This window comes from Carassius carassius, chromosome 26 (assembly GCF_963082965.1).
Source record: "Carassius carassius chromosome 26, fCarCar2.1, whole genome shotgun sequence".
NCBI classification, from domain to species: Eukaryota; Metazoa; Chordata; class Actinopteri; order Cypriniformes; family Cyprinidae; genus Carassius; species Carassius carassius.
This window is the reverse complement of record NC_081780.1, coordinates 10,887,831-10,908,099: the sequence shown is the minus strand read 5'-3', so window position 1 is coordinate 10,908,099 and position 20,269 is coordinate 10,887,831. Positions and strand designations below refer to the sequence as shown.

The following is a 20,269-nucleotide window of genomic DNA, read 5'->3' as shown; positions in this document are numbered from 1 at the left end:
GTCAGATTTGACATGAACTTGTGGAGTTCATACAACTCAAATGTTCCGGTAATTAAAGCAAAAATAGGACAAACCAAATAGTAAGACAGAAAAATGTTAATTCTTCTGTTTACTTATTAATTGAAATTGCTATAGTGACAATATCATGGAAATACTGTATTAATTAAAACATAAAAGAGCATTTTCATCATTGGTCTCGGAATTTTGAAAAGAAATTTGGTACTAAACACATGTTTTTGGTGTTTTAAACTAAATTTGGCATATTAGTGTCACATGAGGTATAATAATTTGTGCAAATGTAGAAAAAAGAAAAAAAGACTTTTATATACATATCAATGATTAGCGGAGTTCAATCACATAAGGTGCAAAAATATATCCCATCCATATTTTATTAAAAAGTCTTACTCACGGTAGTGGTTACCAGTGCAAATTCAGTTTAATTAATTGAGAAAATTTTCACACATTCGTAAATATGTATTTTACAGACCAGTCAATTCACATGTTGATTTAACATGAGAAAATGAAAAGGACAAAACAAAACTGTACAGTTAATTTTAAATTACACATAATTTCGATCATCATAAATAGTCTCTTTTCCAAGATGATATGTCTTGAAAAAGCAACCTAATATTTCCCCTGAAAGAAATAATAATAAAAAACCTTACTATCAGTGGTTATTTCACAGATCAGTCCAAACAATCTGGAGAAACACAGAACTCTACATTACTCAAATCTGACTGTAATAGTGTTGAACAGTGAGTGGTGAACCTTCAGAGATGTCAAACACAGGCAGCGCTGTAGCGGAGGATGAACTTGAAAACATTAAATTCCCACATGGCTCACAAAACAGGAAGCATTCAGATGAAAGAGTGAGTTGTTGGCGGTCTTTGAGCCGGTTTCAGTAAGGCTCACCCTCGTCTCTGGCTTGCTGGAGAACATTTAAGAGAAATGCAGCCGCTTTAGAGATGCTCAGGTTTTCTGTGTTTTGGCTTTGTGACTCTGTGGAGTAGGACAGTTCACATATTAATAGTAATATTTATTTACAAGCTTACAAGCAGTGTTACACTTGCATGCAATATTAACACTGTAAAGTCTCAGCAAGCATAACTAATGGTTAAGACAACAAAAGTCACAAACTGTGAGGTTTTTAATAAATTCATACCCAAGCGTATTGTGTCATACAAGTCCCCTTCATTTCGGTCTTCTGACACAAAGCGGCGTCCCTCTATTATAATAAACAATGAAAAACTAACTCGTTCAAAATCGCACGGAACAAAAGTAAATATATATGCAGTTTTAGACACAAATATGGTTGAAAAATAGCAGGAACATACGTGTGCCCTTCAGATATAACATGGCTTGGGGCGTCCAATTCCGACGCTGAAAACTGCCCTTTAATATATATATATATATATATATGTATATATAGAGAGAGAGAGAGAGAGAGAGAGAGAGGGATTACTTAGTTTTATTTAGAGCATAATTAAAATATAATTAAAAATCTATATATAATAAAATTGCAAATAATTAGTTTTACAATTAAAATAGTAAAACATTTAAATAATTATTTTCATGTAGAATATTTTTTAAACAATAATTTAACATAATTTAATATTTTAATGTTTAATATATAATATACATAAAAACTAAATATTTATTAAATAAAACAATAATTACATTATTCAATAATAACTGAATAGTTTAAATTAAAATAATAAATGTTTAAATAAATAATATTAGATCATACCATGGGCGCACTCCAGGAATGGGACACAAATGTTGCCAGAAGTAACAGCGCAAGTGCGTAAGCCGCAAGAGTCCTTAAATCCTGAAAGGGTGAAGATGTGTTAAAATATATAACTTCCCATGTGCAAGAACATTGCAGTTGGCCTTTTGTAACACTGTAAATTTTCTCTACAATGCTCATTACATTATGCACAAAAGTATTAATACAACATTCCTAAATTCATAAAAATTCCTGGTAGCTTCTTCATTTAAATTTTTTTTATTCTGTCTAGTTACAAGTGAATTGCTAAAAGTGCACGAGACAAACACAAGCATGAATGTGGACTTACTTTCATAGTGTCAGACGTTGTCTTCTGCTGCTGAGTCTCAGAGGCGAGATCAAAAGTGAAGAGTGTGAAGTCTGTCCTTGATATTTATAATCATCAGGGTGGGGGAATTTTGAATGAATTAGTCTTCAGCTATAGGTCAAGTCCCATTGATTCACAACAGGGCCGGACCACGAACCTTTCAGAGCGATTAGTTACCCCCTTCCTTTAAAACTAATAAGGCTACTTTGCTGCTATGACGTTTGAAGACGCGTTTGCAGGGCTGGCTACGCTTACATCTGTAAGCTAGGATGCTTTTTAGAGCTGCTGAAGAGAAATTTCCATTCGTGTGCACTTTTAATAGCTAACTAATGAAAAGAAGAGGGCGGAAAGTATTGATATGTTTACACCTTCAGCAATGAAGCGTCTCAAATACACCAGCTAATCGTTTTTTATGAATGAACAGTTAGCGGCTGATGGGGTTTCCCTGCTGACACAACATATATAAATATCTGCTGGGCTCTGCCGTCAAATTACTGGCAATTTATGTCTCTTCTAGAAGGGAGTAATAATGGATAAGAAGCATACACCTTAAATGTGTATGGTCTTGGAAATAGATTACAAAACAAGTACAAAACTAGACCGAAGAAAACAAGTTTGTCTCATTCCTCAATATACTTGAGGCAACGTTTGTCATTCTTTAGGTCACAAGAGAAAAAATATATTAATATTAATAAAGAAAAATAAATATGACAAATAATTGTATCAACAAGAACCAAAAAGTAAAAAATAAAAATCATAATCATTTATATATAAATATGTATTTTATATAAAATTAATAATTATTTTTCATGCTGTCAATCGCACATCCATCCAAAATAAAGGGTTTTGTTTACATTACATGCGATTACTGTTTATTTATATTATATTTAAATACACACATACAGTATATATTTTGAAAAAATGTACAAGTATATACATTTATATCTTATGTTATATATATATTTAATATATAAAAGATTTTCTTAAATGTATACATGCATGTGTTTGTATTTATATATACATAATAAAAAATACACCGTAATCACACATATATTATGAAAACAAAAAACTTATTTTGGATGCGATTAATCGCAATTATAAATACGATTTATTTATTATCATAAATAACAGTTGTTTTTAATTTATTATTTATTCATACATCAAATTATTTTAGTATATTAATATTACAACCATATTATTATTATTATTATTATTAACAAAACATTTTAAAGCCCCTTTTGAGGAACCCCAAAAGGTGTCTCAATACCTACATAATAAAGCAATAAGAATAAGAATATAGACACTGACCTCATTTCAAGTTTTTCCGTTTTTATTTACAAAAGTTTATGGCAGCCGAACCATTCTGAAATCCCACCGTTTTTGAAGACAGAGAGGAAAAAAAAGTTTTATTTTATAATACTAATAATAACAACATCCTCATATGCCAGTCTGATTAGTAATAGTTTAATTTTAAAATAAAGTGTAAATATCATACAGTTTCAGAAGGTGTGATAGAAACAAAATCATCCAGCTCTCCTCGCTCTTTAAAATACAATTATAGACACCACCATGTAACAAGGCCATTATTGTAACAGAAAATAGACGTCCAGAAGTTAAACAAACCTTCCTCATGGGAGGATCTCCAGGAACTTCTTGATAAAGTTTGTGTTTATAAATGAGGGCACAGTGGTTCAGGGATGCAGTGATGCTGTGACGCAGCTTTGCTTTGACCAGCCGACGAAGGAGTGGCTTGTTTCCCGCACTATTTCACTGACGCAAATATCACTCAGACGTCCTTACAATGGAAACACTTCTGAATATAAAGCTTCGGTAATATGACCTCTATACTTCTCATGGCTGTTTGAAGGTAAAGCTTTAGAAGATCCATCATAAATAAGTGGTAAACAAAACAAAGAGTCTGTTAAACCATGCTGTTGCTTTCACTCATTTTGTCCACATACTGTAGAAACAAAAAGAGGTATGGAAGGGTTAGGACACTTTAAAAAAGAAAAATCATACAATACAATAATTTACATTCCTATTCATGACATGTTTATCAGTTAAAATACCGGACAAAGGACAGCATGATTCATGCTCCCATGCAGAACAGAATTAGCAGTGACTGACCAAGATGACTGACTGTCCGCTCAGCCTTAGGAAGGCATTAAAAGAACAACAAACATATGTTGAAAGACACTCGCAAGACAGGTGCCCAAAAAAAGCCTAGTGTTTATCTAAATGTGTGTTAGCCACTATTTGAGTGGTATCCTCAATCTGGTTTATGTAGTTGATACCATTCAAAAAGTAAGGTTTTTTTAATGATTTTGAAATTAGTCTCATATGCTCACCAAGGCAGCATTTATTTGACCAAAAATACAGTAAAACAGTTATACCTTGAAAGGTTATTACAATTTAAAATAGGCATTTTCTTTTTTAAATGCATTATAAAAGAGAAGTTATTTCTGTGAGATTTCCTGTGTCACATGATCCTTCAGAAATCATTTTTAATATGCTGATTTGCTGCTAAAGAAACTTTACTACTTCTTATTGTTACCAATGCTTACGACAGTGCTGTTAAATATTTTTCACAAAACAATATTACCTTTGACATGATTTCAGGATATTGTAATATTAGAAATGTCTTTACTGTCACTTTTCATTAATGCATTCTTACTGAAAAAAAACAAAGAATATTTCTTAAAAAAACAAAACAAAAACCTTTCAAACAGTAATACATGTAATTTAAGATATTCAGTTGTGTTCTTTTAAGAATATAATTCTCTTGTACCAATTTTTTTTTTTTAACTAAGGAAAAATATCCCTTCATCACAAAGCCCTTAATATTGGAATATTTGAATATACGTGTACAAAAACATAACTAGTTTTCAAAGATGTCCCTTTTGACTTGTGTTACATTTTAGTGCAAAAGCATGTTAGTCTCACAGCTGCTAAAGCAAGCAAAAGCTTTTGAAGTGAATTCACAATAGGACTGTGTCCTAACCAGACGTGACGTCATGCGTTTCTACTGAGAAGCAGTTTATCTGTTCACACTGATTAACACATTCAATTAGAATATGCTTGGATAATGGTTTGGTAGCTCATTTACACTTTTCATGTTTGTTATTTGTCATTTATTGCATAATGTCTGGTTAGAACGTGTTAAATTCACTGCAATCTGAGAGGATCCATATATGGAAATAAAAACAAGACAGGGATAAAAAGATCACCTCACACTCTCCTCTATATCAAACTTACCCCACTAATAAAGGGAAGATTCAGCAAGTATCCCAGCACAGGAATTCTCCTGATGAAGCCTGCGACCACTGGAAAGAATCCCCTACACGTGAATAGAAGGCATTAGAGTGCAGATATAGACTGATATTAGGAATTACTGGGATCATTTTGAGATTATTGATCCGAAATGTTGTCTTTTTTTTTTTTTTTTTTTTTAAATCTACCAACAGACTTTAAGAATAGTGTACATTTTATTTTGTAAGTGATATAATCATTTTACTTATTACTGTGTAAAATAAGTGTTCGTTTACTTTTAACTTTTTTCTTTTTCACTTGTAAAATGTTTGGTTTATCTGTATCAGTGTAGATAATATCTATATCCAGCTTCAGACAATCTGTATTATACTACTAGTTATGTAGCTACATAGTTTGCCTAGTTAAGAGCTTCCTACTTCTTTAAAAACAAACTACCTGAATAATAGAAAGAAGCCATAAAACTCTAGAATCACTCCAAGGATGGGCCACCCGATCAGCACTACAAAGACGCCTCCTAGGAAGAAGCTGGTGGCTTTCATTTTGTGCTTCTGAAAGAAGAACTTGAACGTCCTCTCCAACCCGATTACAAACGCCAGGCCGACAACAAAAAGAATCTGAGACAAATGAAGACCAAGAGGTAAGCGATAGGAATTGCTTTTGGGTCGAGGGATGTGTGCTTATGTGTGTCTATATGCACTCATAATATATAGTGATAACAAATTATGGTATAAAAGTGTTCTATATTAGCTATTATGAGAGAACACTTAATACCAGGAAAATCTACAGCAGCATAATGAAGAATATGACGGAAAACGTAGAAATAAGTAGCAAAACAATACTATTCACAACAAAGTTATACTAACGAAACTGCTCAGAAACTAGCACAAACGTGCATTAATATATATATATATATATATATATATATATATATATATATATATATATATAACACACACAGACTTGTTTTTATATACTGTAATTACTCTGATAAGAAATGAATAATATATAAACTGTTTATATTCGTTTCTGATTAGTATAATTAAAATTATCATATAGTTATAAATATTTAAGGCATAACCAAAAAATGTTATTAAAATAAATCAAAAGACAGCATGGGAACACTCACATTTCCTATGGCCAGGAGAGCCTTATCGAAAAACAGGATCATCCCAAAAAACAGAAAAAATACACCAAATCCTGTTAGCCCCATTCCAATTTCTGTCGAGAGACGTAAAGATTATGATGATCATATGCATAACGCTATGTTTATAGGACTGTTCTGTCTTCATGCAATCAGTGTGGTGCAGTTCACCATCCACATTAAAAAAGGTTTTCAAGCCAGAACATTTATTTTGTCTGTTTCTTGTCATGTAATTCACCGCTCACGACTTTTACATTAGACTTAATACCAGAGATACTGGTGGAGTGACATCTGTACACAGCTGCATGAATCCACACACACACATAAATACTCAGGCGATATAATAAAGACAACGGGCTTTACAGATGAAAGCACTAACGCTAGACATTGTCTGAGGAAGAGCTGTCAGTCAGACAGGTTGTGTTAATCTTACTCTGGGAGTCGGTGAGGGAAATCATCTTGGCTTGTCTCGCTCAGCAGCTGTCACAGGAGCGGCCACGCGTACCGGAAACACTCACTTCGACTTCCGGGAAACCTTTACCAACCTAATGCATCTCGTTTTAATGTTTTTTTTTTTTTTAACAATTTATATTATGAATAATTAGTACGCAAAAAAAAATCTAAATCATTTTAAGACATTTAATGTGTTTTTGCGTGCCTAGTGACGACATGGTAAAAGGGATTGTAGTAAATATGAGACTATATTAAAAAAAAAAAAACATTTGCTGTAATATGTCGTAGTGTACACACACAATTTTAACCATAATAACCTTGATAAATGTACACAGAAACGTAGATGCTATATTTGGAACACTATTTGGAATACTGAGAAAGTTGTTTACTTCCGTGTTCACCGCGCCATCTTCCGGTCAATGTTTACAACAGCACTTCGTTCACGCTGGTCTACCTGGAGAGGTTTCTACAGAGCTACAACATTTCACGGGTCTTTTTGTAATTGGTGTCATTTGTACCGTTCTTTAATCTTTTTTGTCTGATGTATACTTTCATATAAGAATGGTAAGTTGACGTTTTTGGCATTTTCCATGAACAATGTATCAGTTGGTGTCACATTATTTTAAGCATAAGCCAACCCCTCGAATCTCTGGTATATTTTAGACAAATTATTATCCAGCAAAGAATTTTCATAGCATGAAAAGAGTACTTTTAATTTGAGTGTTGTACTTCTACCTAAATTTAATGAACAAAAACTTAATGTGTACAACGTTATTTGACACTTCTAAGCGTGACATTTCATTAATAAACATCACCAGAAAATAACATAGAATAACAATATAGGCAGCCAACAATTTAAAGCAAGCATTTTATTAGTATAATCTCAGAACTTTATTACACAATATTAAGAAGGCTTTATAAAACATTGCAGTAATTGTTTTGAATATCTGATTATTACGTGCAGCTTCTATCTGCACTGCAAATATTTTTTCTCAATAAATACAGAGAATCCAACAACTGGGTCACACTGCAAGCTGTTTCTGACAAAAAAAAGGTTTTTAAAATAAATTAATGAATCAATTACCATGATTTAGAAGAGAGAGAGAGAGAGAGAATACAATGCAAAATGCAGAACACATTAAGTTTCAAAGCAATGTTGATTTTGAGGCACTATTTGACACTAGGAATATACTGCACCTTGAGGGCGCTTTTGTTTATACTTTAACACATACTAGATTATATTCTTTTTCGTAAATATCACTCTAAGTTTAATAACAATTTGCCATATTTCCACACGTGCTTGTGTCCATTATTCTGGGGGTTTTTTCTTGGCCTCGACGTCCTTCTTAAAGGCCTCGATTTTCTTTGAAATATTGGGTACCTTGAAAAAGTTAGAAACAAATCAATCATATCAGACAATGATCACTAAACAATGGAGCTGTTCTCTATTTTAAGACTAATGCCATTTAGTCTTATTAGAATTCGTTTATTGTGAGATTTTAGACAGACACATAGTAAATATGTGAATAAATGTTGTTTTTATAACCTCGTAATTCTGTGCCAGATACATGCCAACCACGTTCCCCAGAGTGAAGCCAAGCTGGAAGAACAAAAGATGCTCAAAGATCAGCAAAAATCATATCACAGAGAGATACATTCTCCTAAAGTATAAACGAACCGGCTGTAAACGTTTAAATTTAGCTCAAATGAAAGCCTTTGATTAGTTAACGTTAGTTAATGTACTTACTTTGATATTAGGTATTGCAATGTGAATAAGCAAGCGAATAAACACACGTTTACAATCTTACGAACAGATGTAAGTACTTACTATGAATTGCATCATGATTAAAGCTTTGAAATGGTGAAAAGAAACTAAATAACGATGACACTGGTCCTGAAATGTAGTAAGGTTTATCGTTTGACACGGTTAGCCTTCAACTAGCTTCATTTGTCGTCAGCGTGACATCAACACCGGAAGTAGTATTCTTGCAAAATAAGAGTCTTAATTATGACTTAAAGAGCACATAAAATGTTTCATTGCGCTAAATTGTGATTTAACTAAAATATAATTTACCCCACTTCCATTAAAATGTTAATTTAATTTAAATTAAAATAAAGAATTATATATATATATTTGTGGTGGGCCGTTAACGTTATCGGCGTTGACGTGCTGCGTTAACGCGAGACTCTTATCGGGCTATAAAAAAAAATATCGCCGTTAATCTATTCTCAAAATTGGGTTGAGAGCTTGGTCTATGATGACTTTCACCTTGACATTTTATATAACCGACTGGCTGAGGCCAGCCTAAAAAGATGCTCAGGACAGTTGACGGGCCACTGCTGCGCATCGTCACGAAAGCTTATCTTTTTCACATGTTTTTAAGCCTTACCGCTTGTCGATTTAAACATTAAAGCATCCAAACACAAGACGCGGAAAAGCTGAACAGAGTAGCTGGTTACTTGCGCACTGTGTTCGGTGCGCACGAGAGAGAGAGCCGCATATCACGGACAGTGACACTGAATCGAGCTCTCTTCTGCGAAGTTCTCCTCGAAGTCCATCCTGCACCTGAACGAACAAATACAAATCGCAGTTTGAACAAACAAAAAGATGTGAAAGAGCCCAATTCAGTTCCACGGTGTTCTGGTGTTCAGGGCTCACTCAGAGAAAGGCGTCACAAAACACTTGAACATCGAATTTGCTTTTTTTTTCTCTTGTGCCGACAAATACATACAAAATATTTCAAAATATCCACCTTGGAAATCATGCTCGAAAAAACTGTCAGTTATTTCTTATGTGAAAGTACAGTACAAGTAACAGTTGAGAAAAAAATGGGATGTGTATTATATTGGATGCGTTCATCGTCTCTTAAAGTGACCGCGCCTAATTTAGCTACTGGCTGCTGTAATGTTAATCCAAGAAAATGAAAGAAAATCACTCACTGCTCTTGACTGAATTACTTTGTAGTTTTAACAGTCAAACCAAAAATTATTCAGACACCAGATATAATTTTTGATATATATAGCAAAACTGTAATAATGTGAGAAATGTTGAAGGTGTCTGAATAAATGTAGGTTTGATTGTATATTTCATTTTTACATTGAAGACTATGAAGCAGTGCTATTTTACATTTAATTATTTGGTTTCTGTACCTTGACACCTACAAACTTGAAAAAAACTTAAACATTGGTGTGAAACAGGCGTAAGGTTGTTTGCACCTTGTGCAATGTGGAATTAGTTTACAGCTTTTTCAAGCACTTTGTGATGCATTTTGGAAACAGGAGATGAGCCCCTTTTCTAATGCACCACCTAGCTTGATAAACCCCTTCTCAAAGACTTACTGTTTGTCAATGTTATTTGGGTAACACACATATTCTGTATGCCTTCGGCAGAATTCGAATGAGCCATTTCAATCTAGAGTAATCTAGATTAATTTCAAGATCACAGTGAGATTAATTTAGATTAAAAAAATTAATCTATGCCCACCACATATATATATATATATATATAAATTTTATGTAACAAAAGAATATTTAAACGCTGTCAGGTGAATGCAGACACAAGTTTAGAAGAATTATGAACTAGTTTCCACACATTCTTTTATTTTTTTTTTAGTGCTTGTCACACTACATATATTATATTGAAAACAAACAATACATATATTGCAAAATTGTTCAACCAAAGGTCTGTCATGTTAAAACAATGGCTTTCCACACAAAGATGTCATTCATTCGCTTATCACAATGGCAAAAATCATGTGTGTTTATGTGTGTCACCAGCCAAACAAGCGTCTTGATCTATACGGTTAGGTAATAGTTAAAACAATTAACATAACTGAACACAAGAGCACAAACATTATATAAGAGAATCACCTTACATTTCAAATATAATGGTAATAAAACAAACATGCCTGTAACTAAAGCACAATGATACAAACAGCATACAAAACTAACCCAAATGTTGATGTCTAAATGATAAAAAAGGACAACAAATGATCATGCAGTCTTCACTGTATAAATTAACACTATCAGGACCACGTTAAAAATTAATTTAACAATATCATTAAATTGTATTTTCCCAGAGTTCTTTAGATATCTCTGTATATCTCTGACTCTTTATATAATTTCAAGTTTCTTCCATTTCAAATTATGTAGAATAAGAAATTTAGACCATTTTTTTCCCCAAGTATAAACATAGTTAATATTTGTAATACAATACTTTCCAAATAATGTGTAGCAAACACGAAGTATAATTTCACTTTGTCGATGATGGATTTCAATATGCTCCAATAAACATTTCTTATGGTCTAGAAAATAGGCATGGGAAACAACATGGGTACCTTTAAATGGAAATATTTCATTTTATAATCAGTATATTCTCAATAGTCTGTAAATGATCTGTGTAAATATATTAGCCTATTTTAGCTTCGTTTTAAACAATCTGTAAATATAGAAAAGTTTCTGTCTTGCACCTAAACATGGTCAATATACTGTACATAATGACTGCTTTTCTGTTGCAGTAACACTGTCAAGTGAAAACCACAGTTAGGGCGATGCTAAAAATATAACTTGGCAAGGAACTTAGTCTCTTTGTAACATAATAAACAGCACCCCCCCCCCACCCCCAAATCCGTAATTTCCCATTTTAATCACCATAGCACATTGTTGTTCTTCAGTCTTCTTCCTACTGCAAGTGATTCCCTTAAATGAAGCATCATATAATTCAACTGGAAACACATGAGTGAAATGTCTGGTGATGATAACGAATCAAGTTAACGATGCATCCTGATTTATTTGGACTCCAGTGGGCTGCTGGGTGGCCCCTGTATGATCCCATTCTGCTGAGTTGGTGCTTGCATGTCGATGAAAAGTAGAGTCTTCAGGATGCTCACGTAGAAAGGACCGTAAACCTTTTTGTTGAAGTTGACGAGGTTGACAAAACTGACCCCAAGCCCCATGAGCTCCGGCTGAATCAGACCCAAGCCTGGCGGTACAGGAGGGGGCGTCCTGTGAGAGTTGGTAGAGGCGAGGAGCACCCTAAAGTACTGCTGTACCCTTCCCTCTGAGGGACAGAAAAGGCACATTAAAACACGATGCAGGCTTTAAGGCAATATTACGAGTTCAACTCTGACGGCATTTGTTGCCATAATGTTAGTTATCACAAAAATGTACTTAGATTTTTTTACTTAGTATTTGGTCTTCTTTTCTTTACAAATTACATTTCTAAAGATTCTTAAATCAAGTTACTTAAAAATGTAGCGACTTGAGTTGCATAAAACAAGAAGAAAAAAAAAATAAATGGGCTAAGTAAAATAAACTTCCTCAAAAAAATGAGTTTATTGTTCTTACTATATTGGAAGATATTTTTCTTGTTTTATGGATGAAAAAAAAAAACATTTAATTCTGATGCAAGTTTATTTTTCTTACTCCACTGGCAAATTACCTTGTTTTAAGCCAAAGGATCATTATAATATATATTTTCTATACTGTATTATAAACTATTATCTACTTTGCTTCTCGCGTAAATGTTTCTTGATTTTAATTATGTTAGTATGTTTAGATATTTTTACTGGTAAATAAGACAAAGTATAAGAAAATAATTTTTTTGCTATGTCACAAGTGTTGATTGGAACTCGAATTTTCCTTTACATTATTCCCTTACCAACAAGTGTGCGTATTGGGTTGTTTTCCTGGGTGATGTCACAGATCTGGCCCTTTAACGTTTCCTGCATTTCAGCCGGCAGAGCTGGGAAGTTTCTTTCAGCCAGAGACTTGTTGACTTCACAGCAGATCTGAGCACCGACGTTTCCAAGAGTTTCAGTGAGATTAAAGTCTCTGTAAGCCAAACGGGGGAGGAAAAAAGCCAACAGGTAAGATCTTTTAAATTGAGACATTCATAATAGTCTTTATGTAGACGTGTGTGTTTGACGTGTGCTTGTGTTTGCCTAAGCAGAGTTTAGGGGAAGGACAGGGATCAGACATACGTGTTATGCATGCCCTCCAGCAGCACTGCTGTCATCTTCTTAAGTCTCTCGACAAGATCTGGCAGGCCTGACACGGCCCCTCCTATTGAGCTGCAGACTATCAGCAGAACAGACGCCACCGCTTGATAGAGCTGAAGAGACCGCTGCATCTCCTGCAACCTCACTTCATCCGTCATCACGGTCTGCAAGTGTTAGATCATAAAGCAGTCTTTAAATATGCATTTTGAATTTGTAATCAGTGCTCAGTATGATTGATAATAACTGTGTTTGTTCTCCAACCTCAGGCAATGGGCCCTTGCACTCGTCCCAGGTCAGCAGTCTGATGTAGGCTGTATTTAGCACCAGCGTGGGGCCTGGTAAGGGTTTGGCGCTCTGCCCAGAATGGCTGCTCTTGTCTGCTGGTGGCATGACTCGAGTGGCCTGCTCTATTGAAGATTTGATCCACTCAGTTGTATGGTCCAAAGCACCTAGGTAAATTAAAATGATGTTAAAGGTTGCCCAGGTGTGCAAAGGAGTCCAGCTACTTTTGGATGAACTATCCCTTTAAATGGGATAGTTTAAATAGTTAATTTAAATATTTTATACTATAACTATATATAATAATAATAATAATATAATAGTCGTTAATTATAGTTAAACATATTAATAATAATAATTATAATCATTGTTAAACTAATAATAGTTTGAATAATTTCAATAGTTTTTACACGTTGATCTAAACCTTAAGTTATTCTATAGAGATATTTTTTTTTAATTCTCAGTGTTTTTTTTTATATTTTTGACCATACAACAAAAGTCAATGGTGTCCAGTTTTATTGTGGACCCCATTGACTTTCACTGTACAGACAAAAATAGTCAAAACATCTTCAAAGCATCTTTTGTGTTTCACAGGAAAAAGAAGGCCAAATGGTTCTGGAATGACAAAAGGTTAATCAATACTGACAAAATGTTAGTTTTTGTTGTGAAAATGGCTGTTCCTTTTTTTTATTTTAAATGATGTTATTTGACTTACTGGGAGTTCTTTCCAGAATGCTCTGGAATTTGGCTCTCTCATACTCTACCGACTGCCTCTGAAGCTCTGGCCTGAGGCTCTGGATGGTAAAATTCACCATGTCCATTTTCATCAGGTCCAGCACCCGGAAGATTTCCCTGTTATGACACAGATGATCATTTACAACTCAGTTACTTCGCCTCAGGTGAATGTTTACATAGAAGATGGCTGTTAGTGAAGACAACACTATTACACTATTGTACCCCATATCCCCCTTAGTTACTTAGTTACTATTAAAACGTGATTAATTATTCATTCACAACACATGGTTAAGTACAAAAAATCTATATCTTCTAATATATTTAATTGAATCATAAATATATAAAAATAATGTACTTTTGCTACTAAGATAACAAAACTAATACTTAAATAAAAATTATGTGTGTGTAATATATATACACATATATATATTAAATGAAATTTAAATTAAATTAAATGTATGCATTTAGCAGATGCTTTTATCCAAAGCGACTTACAGTGCATTCAAGCTATCAATTTTTATCTATCATATATATATATACACACACACACACTTTAACTATATATAGATAAAATCCAAAACTTCTAAAAGTGATAAAAACATTCAACAAAATCATTAAAATAAAATAATTTTTTTTTTATTGAAATAAAAACAATAAAGCAATAAAATAAATCTATAAATAAATAAATACTCATTCAAATTAATACACAATATAATAGTATCTCAATGATACTATAATGCCACTCAAAATATTCGATTTTTGCATATGTGTGGTTTCAGTTGCTATTACATTTTTTCTTCTTCATAAATTAAGAACAAATTTTAGTATAAAGGAAATTGTATTTACCTGTACACAGATTTCATGCACAAATTTCAATGAGAATGGGATGCACTATTTTTGTGAATTATTACACCAGCCAGTGAGCTCTGAAGTGAAACTGACCTAGTTCTACAAAGCTATACAAGAAGACACCTTTATAACATACTTGAAGAGTGTCACTAAGTCGCCCGAGTTCTCCTTAAGGTTCTTGATCTCATCGTCTCGGACCGGTGCACAGAACTTGCCCATAGTATTGATGATATAAGACATAAGGCCCTGGATATCAACCGCATTGTTATCAGCCTGCTGGCGGATCAGGTCCATGTCCAGAACCTCCATGATCTGAGTACGCAAGCGATTGGCCCCGGGGTTCAGGAAGGACAGCAGGGTCTTTTTGGTGATGGGACAAAAATGATTAAGTCGTCATTTGCCATCAGACTGCTTTTCATCACTGTATCAAAGTAAATGTGTAACTTACATCTCTGATCTCTTCCAGAAGTTTGATGGCGTAATCATACTCAGGAGGGTCATCATTCAGCTCCGTTTCAAGACAGTCCCAGAAGGCCTTGTGCACCATATCTTTAACTCTCTTTTCCAGGCTTTAAGGGAAAAAAAAGGTTTGGATTCAATTGTTCTTTATTGAATGTGTGTGTGTGTGTGTGTGAGTGTATATATATATATATATATATATATATATATATATATATATATATATATATATATATATATATATATATATATATATGCCAAATAGAATGCAAAATGCATAAAAATATTGACTATACATCAATATGCTTATGACTATTGGCTAAACAACATATTGTATAATTCTGTGTATGTTTTCATCATCATCACCCTTAACCTGTTCTTGACCCATGTCTATAATTATGAACAGTTACCAAGCAACTGAACATCAAGTTGGGCCCAGATCTGGAGATGGCAAAAGGTAATAATATAAAAACAGTTTAGTACCTATTTTGGGGTAGATCCGGAGGCTCTAGGTGGAAGTTCCGGTTCACAATGATCTCATGAGCCAGGCTCAGATTAGAAAGGTCCCGAGCTGAGGTCATGACCTCATCAAGCGTTAGGGTTTTTGGTGGGCTGCCTGAAGACACAGTGGCAATAGAGGTTAAAAGTATTTTTGTTAACTAAAAAACCTAAACCAAACTAAAATGTAAATATTAGAAAAACAAAAAAATAGACACACTGCATTAAAATAAGTACTAAATTGCTAAAACTGAAATAAAAATTAATTAAAGCTAAATAATCAGTAAAATTAAAACAAAAGACAAAAGCACACAAATTTACTAAAACTAAAATACAAATATAAAAATAAGAGCTAATCTGAACTGTTAGTAAATACTACAGATAAATACTACTAAAATAGCACTAGTTTAGATAGTACATTATCATTATTATTACATAAATGCTAAACTATTCCTGTAATGAATCTACTGAAAATAAATATACACAAATACTTCTTTGCCATTTGAATGGTAGTAGGACACATACAAGAAGGAGAGTTGTGTTTGCTGGACGAATCGCTGGTGAAGCTCTGGCGAGAACAGTCCACATCGCTAGACGAGGTCAAACTGTCGCACCTTTCCGATGACTCGGTGTCACTGTTCTTGTCCTCGCTGGCCACCGTAGAGGTAGAGGTGGGACGTTCATCGTTCAGGGGCATCGTGAGGGGCTGCTGTAAATTATGTAAAAAGGTACTGAGAAAGATTTCATGGCTAAAATCAAGTCTTTTTTTTCTTTTGAGACAAACTGTTTTTTTGTGGAAATGGTGCAATGACTTCTATGACAATAGGATAAAGTCAGTGGATATAAAGCTTTGTTGAAATAACAGAGAAAAGTGACTTGCAAAGGCGAGGGAAAATAAATGGGCGACAAAAGGTCTCAGTGGTATTCATGTGGCCCACAAAGAGACATTGTATTTTAAATGTGATTCAGACATTGACCGCTGCTGTCTCTTGGGTGACAGATAACGCCGGATAGCTGTGTGATGTTTAAAAGCAAACCTATCTCATTACACCCCTTTGCTTTTATTGGCTTCACTACACACCTGTTTCCTAATGTAACAGAGTAACTGCTTGTCTTTTAAGGAAGTTGAGTCTGCCTCAGTAACAAAAAGTCAACAGTGACCTTCATTAATTAATAAAAATACATTCACATACTAAGAAATTAATCCTATCTATTATTCTTAATTAGTAATCTTGTAATTATAGGTTTATCTGTTGCTTATATAGATTAATGTGGATTAATCTGTTACAATAGAAGTTGCACTGATTCTCTGCTAATTCTGAGAGTTAAAGGAATAGTTAAACCGAAAATGTTAGTTCTACCATCATTTCCTCATGTCGTTCCAAACCTGTATGAGTTTCATACTTCTGTGGAACACAATCTCAGACACTATTTACTGTGATTGTATGGAAAAAAAATGATTTAAAGTCTCCTTTTGTGTTCCACTGAAAAAAAGATAAGTCATTCTGGTTTGGAACAACATGAGGCTATATAAGATATAAATATCAGATGAAAAACTCTTGAAAAGAAGAAGAAGAAAAAAAAACAGAATATGTTGATATCTTACAACTAAAACTAAAGTTAATACACAGTAAAGTAAATTAATTTACTTTATATAATTAAAAATGTTTAAAAAAATAATAGAAAAGGCAAAAGCACATATGAACACTACTAAAACTTAAACTAAAATGGAAACAGACCCTTTAAAATTGAAAGGTTATCCGCAGTGTTAATAAATATTATAATGAAAAAAACATGAAAACATGAAAAACATGTTTCAGTATAAATTAATCATAATAAATGATCATTTTTGGGTGAATAATTTTTTTTCTGTCCCTTTGAGATCATTTGACATATGGTGACGTAACATGTTCTAGCTCTTCCATTCTTGTTACTCCCAAAAGAGAGTATCTATTTTGAGCATGGGGGAAAAGCACTGCGACCTCTTCTCCTATTAGACCGGTTCAGTAGTTCAGTAGTTGAGGTAACAGAAAGCCATGCAAATGCACATCCTCAGTAAGGTTTAAATTAGGAGAGGCCGATGAGGAGAGCAACACTGGCACAGTTTACAGCTCGTTCTGCTCTGGGCCCATAAAGGAGGTGCTGGAACACACATACACACACACACACACACACACACAAACACACAGTGCTCCGAACACGTGACTTATCTTCAGCTCACAAACAAGGACAAAACACAACCAAATTGTCAAAGCAGAAGAGCAGCCGAACTGGACTTTCCAGATCATGCAAACCCCAACCCATTTAAAGCTTAGCAACATAGAATCAGTAAACAGTCGCTTTATGGTCTGTATGTGAAATCAATATTAAATAGATTGAGAAGTTTGTAGACAAACTTTGAATTGGCTTGAAAAAACCTAGCTTGCAGTTTGAATGTTTTCAAGGCAGTACAGTCCATCAGAAAAACAGATGGGGTGGTTGCTAGGGTGTTTCTAGCGTGACTAGCATGTTGCTAACATGTCTTTAGCATGACTAGCATGTTTCTAGCACGTTGCTACCAAGATTAAGAAATTATTAACATGTTTCTAGCACAATAAGCATGTTGTTAACATGATTAACATGTTGGTAACATGATTAGCATGTTACTAGCACATTGCTAGCATGATTAGCTCGTTATTAGCATGTTTCTAGTATGTTGCTAACAAGGTTAACAAGTTATTAGCATGTTTGTTGCAGGATTAGCATGTTACTAGCATATTTCTAGCATGATTAGCATGTTACTAGCACACTGCTTGCATGATTAACTTGTTATTAGATGTTTTAGATGCATTAGATGTTTCTAGCATGGCTTATATTTTTAAAACATGGTTAACATGTTATTAACATGTTTGTTGCAGGATTAGCACGTTACTAGCATGTTTATAGCATGATTAGCATGTTGTTAGTATAATTAGCATGTTATTAGCATGTTTGTTGCAGGATTAACATGTTACTAGTATGTTTATAGCATGATTAACATGTTGTTATCATGTTATCAGCATGTTTATTGCAGGATTAGCACATTAATAGCATGTTTATAACATGATTAGCATGTTGTTAGCATAATTAGCATGTTATTAGCATGTTACTAGCATGATTAGCAAGTTATTAACATGTTTCTAGCATGATTAGCATGTTGTTCATGTGATTAGCATGTTACTAGCACATTGCTGGAATTATGTTTCTGGCATGACTAACATTTTTAAAAACATGGTTAGCATGTTATTAGCATGTTTCTAGCATGATTATCATGCTGCTTGTATGTTTTTAATGTGATTTAACATTGCAAATGAAAAATCCAACTAAAAACTAAGTAAAACCAGCTGATTCAATAAAAAAGAGACCAGTTAAAGCCAGCTAAAACCGGCTGAACCAGTCAAAAACCAGCTTAAAACCAGCCTAGGCTAGTTGTCTAGTCTTAGCTGGTTTAAGGTGAAAGTAGCTGCTTTAAACTTGGTTGGTCATTCAGCAGGTCTCCAAGCTTTACCAGCCTAACCAGCTAAAAAGGTGCCAAAACCACTTTAAAAAAAAGCCTGGAAGCAGCCAACCAGCTAGATGGATAGATAAATAGATTAAAAATATTAGATAGAGTGGAAGCTTAAATGAGTTTCAATGGGTTAGAAATAGATACATAGAAGGGAAGTTTGATTGAGCCTATTGGGGCTTCAGTGTTAAGATTTAAAATTTTGACAGTTGTAGTTTGAATAGTCTTGTCTCATTTGAGCATTCCGTCAATGTAAGTCTATGGGATTTTTATGATTTTTAATCTTCAGTTTTAAGAAAACGTGAGTGCGATCGGTCTGTAAAAAAAATAGCAACCCGAGTCAGATCAGTCTAAACCGCTGGACTGAGTTTGGTGGTTCTAGTTTGAAAGCTCTAGGAGTAGCGTTAGCGTTCAGAAATGTAGTCTAATAATAATAATAAGAAGAAGAAACTTAAACAAAATATCAGTAATTATCAGTAACGTTAAATATCAATTTAATTAAACAAGTCAGCGAGCGCGCGTCTGTACCATAGACAGTATAAAAACTGTACGTTACATGTAATAAAGCCAACGCAAAGACGTACGTGTTCGATTGAATTTTCAACAGTTTTATTATAAATGCATTGCAATCAGTGAGTCAGTGATGTAAACATCACCATTGTCCAGCTCCTTAAATGTGCAAATATATATAAACTCTAAACGAATACAATTACGTAACAATTACCTGAGTCAAGTCCTCGATTGTGAGGACTTGGCAAAAAACAGTGGACAAGCGAGTCTTTCCTCGATTTGCAGGTGAAATGTATTGATACTCCTTCCTTAGTACAATTGTAGGGCTTTAAAGGGCTCTTTAAAATATCACTTGGCTTGTAGTGTTATTGTGAAACTGGGAAAATCTATTACTCTGCACCTATAGGGGTTTCTATAATTTGTCTTTGGTATAAGAATTAAAGCTATTAAGAGAAAAATA

General features: G+C 33.8%; 4 protein-coding genes across 7 annotated transcripts; all 4 read right to left on the bottom strand.

The window, feature by feature from the left end:
• Positions 1 to 429: 429 nt before the first annotated feature.
• Positions 430 to 2,787, bottom strand: spx (spexin hormone). Of its 2 annotated transcripts, XM_059511166.1 has the most exons (5): positions 2,076 to 2,784; positions 1,748 to 1,828; positions 1,335 to 1,392; positions 1,163 to 1,225; positions 430 to 999 (listed from the first exon to the last, which is right to left on the bottom strand). In XM_059511166.1, exons 1-5 carry the CDS (start codon positions 2,079 to 2,081, stop codon positions 899 to 901), a joined length of 309 nt encoding a protein of 102 aa, XP_059367149.1. In that variant the 5' UTR covers positions 2,082 to 2,784; the 3' UTR covers positions 430 to 898. The 2 variants fall into 2 exon arrangements, with proteins under 2 accessions (XP_059367149.1, XP_059367148.1); XM_059511165.1 differs by having other exon boundaries at positions 1,748 to 2,787.
• Positions 2,788 to 3,447: 660 nt separating this feature from the next.
• On the bottom strand, positions 3,448 to 7,068 carry golt1ba (golgi transport 1Ba). Of its 2 annotated transcripts, XM_059511162.1 has the most exons (6): positions 6,938 to 7,068; positions 6,490 to 6,581; positions 5,799 to 5,977; positions 5,349 to 5,430; positions 4,221 to 4,245; positions 3,448 to 4,053 (listed from the first exon to the last, which is right to left on the bottom strand). In XM_059511162.1, the coding sequence occupies exons 1-6, from the start codon at positions 6,960 to 6,962 to the stop codon at positions 4,034 to 4,036; spliced, it is 423 nt and encodes a 140-aa protein (XP_059367145.1). In that variant the 5' UTR covers positions 6,963 to 7,068; the 3' UTR covers positions 3,448 to 4,033. The 2 variants fall into 2 exon arrangements, with proteins under 2 accessions (XP_059367145.1, XP_059367146.1); XM_059511163.1 differs by lacking the exon at positions 4,221 to 4,245 and having other exon boundaries at positions 3,452 to 4,053; positions 6,938 to 7,067.
• A 743-nt stretch (positions 7,069 to 7,811) lies between these two features.
• stmp1 (short transmembrane mitochondrial protein 1) lies at positions 7,812 to 8,946 on the bottom strand. Its single transcript, XM_059511916.1, has 3 exons — positions 8,786 to 8,946; positions 8,504 to 8,557; positions 7,812 to 8,338 (listed from the first exon to the last, which is right to left on the bottom strand). The coding sequence occupies exons 1-3, from the start codon at positions 8,798 to 8,800 to the stop codon at positions 8,267 to 8,269; spliced, it is 141 nt and encodes a 46-aa protein (XP_059367899.1). The 5' UTR covers positions 8,801 to 8,946; the 3' UTR covers positions 7,812 to 8,266.
• A 1,607-nt stretch (positions 8,947 to 10,553) lies between these two features.
• LOC132105771 (T-complex protein 11-like protein 2) lies at positions 10,554 to 20,181 on the bottom strand. 2 transcript variants are annotated; one of them, XM_059511158.1, is made up of 10 exons: positions 20,024 to 20,181; positions 16,302 to 16,485; positions 15,762 to 15,894; positions 15,268 to 15,388; positions 14,956 to 15,179; positions 13,951 to 14,087; positions 13,218 to 13,405; positions 12,939 to 13,120; positions 12,617 to 12,789; positions 10,554 to 12,016 (listed from the first exon to the last, which is right to left on the bottom strand). In XM_059511158.1, exons 2-10 carry the CDS (start codon positions 16,471 to 16,473, stop codon positions 11,745 to 11,747), a joined length of 1,602 nt encoding a protein of 533 aa, XP_059367141.1. In that variant the 5' UTR covers positions 16,474 to 16,485; positions 20,024 to 20,181; the 3' UTR covers positions 10,554 to 11,744. The 2 variants fall into 2 exon arrangements, with proteins under 2 accessions (XP_059367141.1, XP_059367142.1); XM_059511159.1 differs by having other exon boundaries at positions 16,302 to 16,482; positions 20,024 to 20,167.
• Between the last annotated feature and the right edge of the window lie 88 nt (positions 20,182 to 20,269).